Source organism: Nothoprocta perdicaria, unplaced genomic scaffold (genome assembly GCF_003342845.1).
Source record: "Nothoprocta perdicaria isolate Ctin4 unplaced genomic scaffold, notPer1 scaffold_1091, whole genome shotgun sequence".
Lineage (NCBI taxonomy): Eukaryota > Metazoa > Chordata > Aves > Tinamiformes > Tinamidae > Nothoprocta > Nothoprocta perdicaria.
This window is the reverse complement of record NW_020454196.1, coordinates 1-3,369: the sequence shown is the minus strand read 5'-3', so window position 1 is coordinate 3,369 and position 3,369 is coordinate 1. Positions and strand designations below refer to the sequence as shown.

General features: G+C 49.2%; 1 protein-coding gene across 1 annotated transcript; it reads left to right on the top strand.

Moving 5' to 3' along the window:
* The first annotated feature begins 1,083 nt into the window (after positions 1-1,083).
* On the top strand, positions 1,084-2,019 carry LOC112954186 (olfactory receptor 14A16-like). Its single transcript, XM_026047331.1, has one exon. It carries the CDS (start codon positions 1,084-1,086, stop codon positions 2,017-2,019), a length of 936 nt encoding a protein of 311 aa, XP_025903116.1.
* Positions 2,020-3,369: the final 1,350 nt, after the last annotated feature.

Below are 3,369 nucleotides of genomic sequence, written 5' to 3'. Positions count from 1 at the left end.
CAGCGAGTGAGAGGGAACTAGAAATGTAACTGGTGTGATAGGGAAGGATTTGGATCAGTCTTGGTCAGTCCCTGCAAAGGAGATGTCTTCCTCTCAGCAAAGCCCCCTGTGTCTCCTCTCCCAGCCCTCAAGTCCATGGGATGCTGGTCATTCAGGCTGTGCAGAGAGGTTGTGGAGTCTCCTTCTTTGGAGATCTTTAAAAACCGCTTGGATGCAGCACTGTGCCACATGCTCTAGGTGACAGTGTGTGTGCAGGGGCGTTGGACTAGATGGCCTCTGAGGTCCCTTCCAACCTTAAGCATTCTATGATTCTATGAGTCCTCCGTCCTTGGTGGAAGAGAGGCTGGGTCTCTCCTGCAGCCTGGTCCTTTTCCACTGCAGGAGTAGCGGCCTGAGAGAGTCTGTCCTGAAGTCTTACTGTCTGGGGGTGGTGGTATGCACAGCCTGGAGAGGTGAAGACTTTCCTCAGTGCTCCTCTGTGTGTTACCCTTTACTTTCCTTTGGCAGAAAGTTCATGCTCATGCTCTTCATTTCTTCACCTCTCCCTGCTGGTCTGGTTCTTGCTCCCTGAGCTAAGTATGGGGACTCAGCTGCAGTTAAGGCAGGAACTTGTCTCTCCCACTACTTTGTGTCAAGGAATAGTGAAGAGAAAGAAAAGGGTCAGATAGAGGTGAGGGGGAAATCCCTCCCAAGGAACTTCTCTTTTAAACAGAGCTGTCATGAGAGCTGCCACTTGTGCAACAGTAAGTACGCAATATTCCTACTCTGTCACTAGATCAAATCATCTACATGCAGTTCAAGGTGCCCATCTCCAGGTCTCCTCACCAAATCCATGAAGCAATTTGACACCTCAATTTAAACCACCCACAAGGGCAGGACTGACTGCTCTGGAGCCGCCCAAGCACAGAGGCAGAGCACAATCAGCCAGCCCAAACCAGAGATGAGACAGGGGAGCTGAACAAGGTAAAGGAGGGAGGACACTTCGGGGGTACTATGAAGAACAAAATGAGTTTTGCTCAGAGAAGTCCTTTCTAACTTGTTGATGCTTTTCCCTCATTGGACAGTGCTGTGAACCAAGAGCAAATGTTCAATGGCAGCTCCTTCTATGAGTTCCTCCTCCTGCCATTCACGGACACACAGGAGCTGCAGCTCTTGCACTTCTCCCTCTTCCTGGCCATCTACCTGGCTGCTCTGCTGGGCAACGGCCTCATCATCACAGCCGTAGCTTGCGACCACCACCTGCACACCCCCATGTACTTCTTCCTCCTCAACCTCTCCCTCCTCGACATTGGCTCCATCTCCACCACTGTCCCCAAATCCATGGCCAATTCCCTGTGGGACACCAGGGCCATTTCCTACTGGGGATGTGTTGGGCAGGTTTTTCTGTTTGTCTTTTTCATGGCAGCAGAGTATTGTCTCCTCACAGTCATGGCCTATGACCGTTATGTGGCCATCTGCAAACCCCTGCACTACAGGACCCTCATGGACAGAAGAGCTTGTGGGAAAAAGGCAGCAGCTGCCTGGGCCAGTGGGTTTCTCTATTCCCTCCTGCACACTGCCAATACATTTTCCACACCACTCTGCCAAGGCAATGTGGTTCAGCAGTTCTTCTGTGAAATCCCCCAGATCCTCAAGCTCTCCTGCACAGATGCCTACCTCAGGGAAGCTGGAGTTATTGTGGTTAGTATTTGTTTAATTTGGGGGTGTTTTGTTTTCATTGTGGTGTCCTACGTGCAGATTTTCAGAGCTGTGCTGAGGATCCCCTCTGAGCAGGGCCGCCACAAAGCCTTTTCCATGTGCCTCCCACATCTAGCTGTTGTCTCCCTGTTTGTCAGCACTGACGCATTTGCCTACCTGAAGCCCCCCTCCATCTCATCATCAACTCTGGATCTGGTGTTGGCCGTTCTCTACTCAGTGGTGCCCACAACCCTGAACCCTCTGATCTACAGCATGCGGAACAGGGAGCTGCAGGATGCACTGAGGAAAATGGTTCATTTTGTACTAGTTCATCAGAAATAAGCTCAATATCTGTCTTCACAAGTGGTTTCTAATTCATCTTATACATTTCTGTTGTTGGGAATTCTCTTATGACAATAATTAATTTACAGTAGGTGCTTAAATTCATCCACCTTATCCCGTTGGATGAACCCAGACTGCCTGATTGTGATACCTGCTGTGAACGTGTCTGTCACTGTGTCAGTCCTGACTTAACTCTAATAAAAGGGCATTTCCTCAGTGCAGGTTGGTTGTCTTTGATGAACAAATTATGGCTCGTCCTGATCCACTACTTGTTCTGCACATGCTGTTGGAATGGCCTCAAGATGACCTGCTCTGTAACCTTCCCTGATAAAGAGGTCATAGTGACAGACTGGTAATTCCCCAGGTGCTCCTTCTGAGGAATGGAGATGGGTGTCACACTGGCAAGTGTCCAGTCATGTGGGGCCTCCCCTATTGGCTTGTTCCGTGACACTAGGACTGCTGATAAATGATGGACAGTGGCTTCATGAGCACTTTTCCCAGCTACCTCAGAACCCTCATGTGCATCCCTTGTAGACCCATAGATGAACCTGTGAGTGTCCAAGTGGAGTAGCAGGTCACTGACTCTTTCTTCTTGAATTATGGGGCATTTATTCTGCTCTGCACAGGTGTCTTCAAGCTCAAGAGGAAAAGTTACTTGAGGAAGAACAGATCTGGCTATTAAAGACTGAGGCAAAGAGGGCATTAAGCACCTCAGCTTTATCCTCATCTTCGAAGGCAATGATCCCCGCCACATCTAACAAAGGATTGAGTGTCCAGATTGAGTTCCATCTGAGCTTTCAGCTTTTTCATTTCCTCCCTACACACCCTAGTGATGTCCTTGTATTCTTCCCAAGTTTCCTTCCCCTTCCTCCAAAGTTGGTAACCCTTATTTTTTTCCCAGAGTCTCAGCAATATATCCCTATTCAGACAGGCTGCTATTTGTACCTTCTGACTCATCTTTCAGCACATGGGCACAGACTGACAGTCTTCTCCTACACCTTTAGGATTTCCTTCTGGAGGAAAAGACCAGCTTTCCTGGACCTCTTTGCTCCTCCAGACTGTCTCCCAAGGGACTCTCACAACCAATGTCCTAAACAGTCCAAAGTCTGTCCTCTGGAAATCTAACATGGTGGTTTTGCTGACCACCCTCCTATCATATTGGTAGCCCTGCACAGAACTCTAACAGTTCCACGAGTTGAGAAGGATTGGGTTAGGGATCACTTAGGCAAATTGGACACTCAAAAATCYATGGGCCCAGAKGGGATGCACCCRAGAGTGCTGAGGGAACTGGCCGAGGTTATTGCTCAGCCTCTCTCCATCATCTTTGAGAGGTCCTGAAGAGCAGGGGAG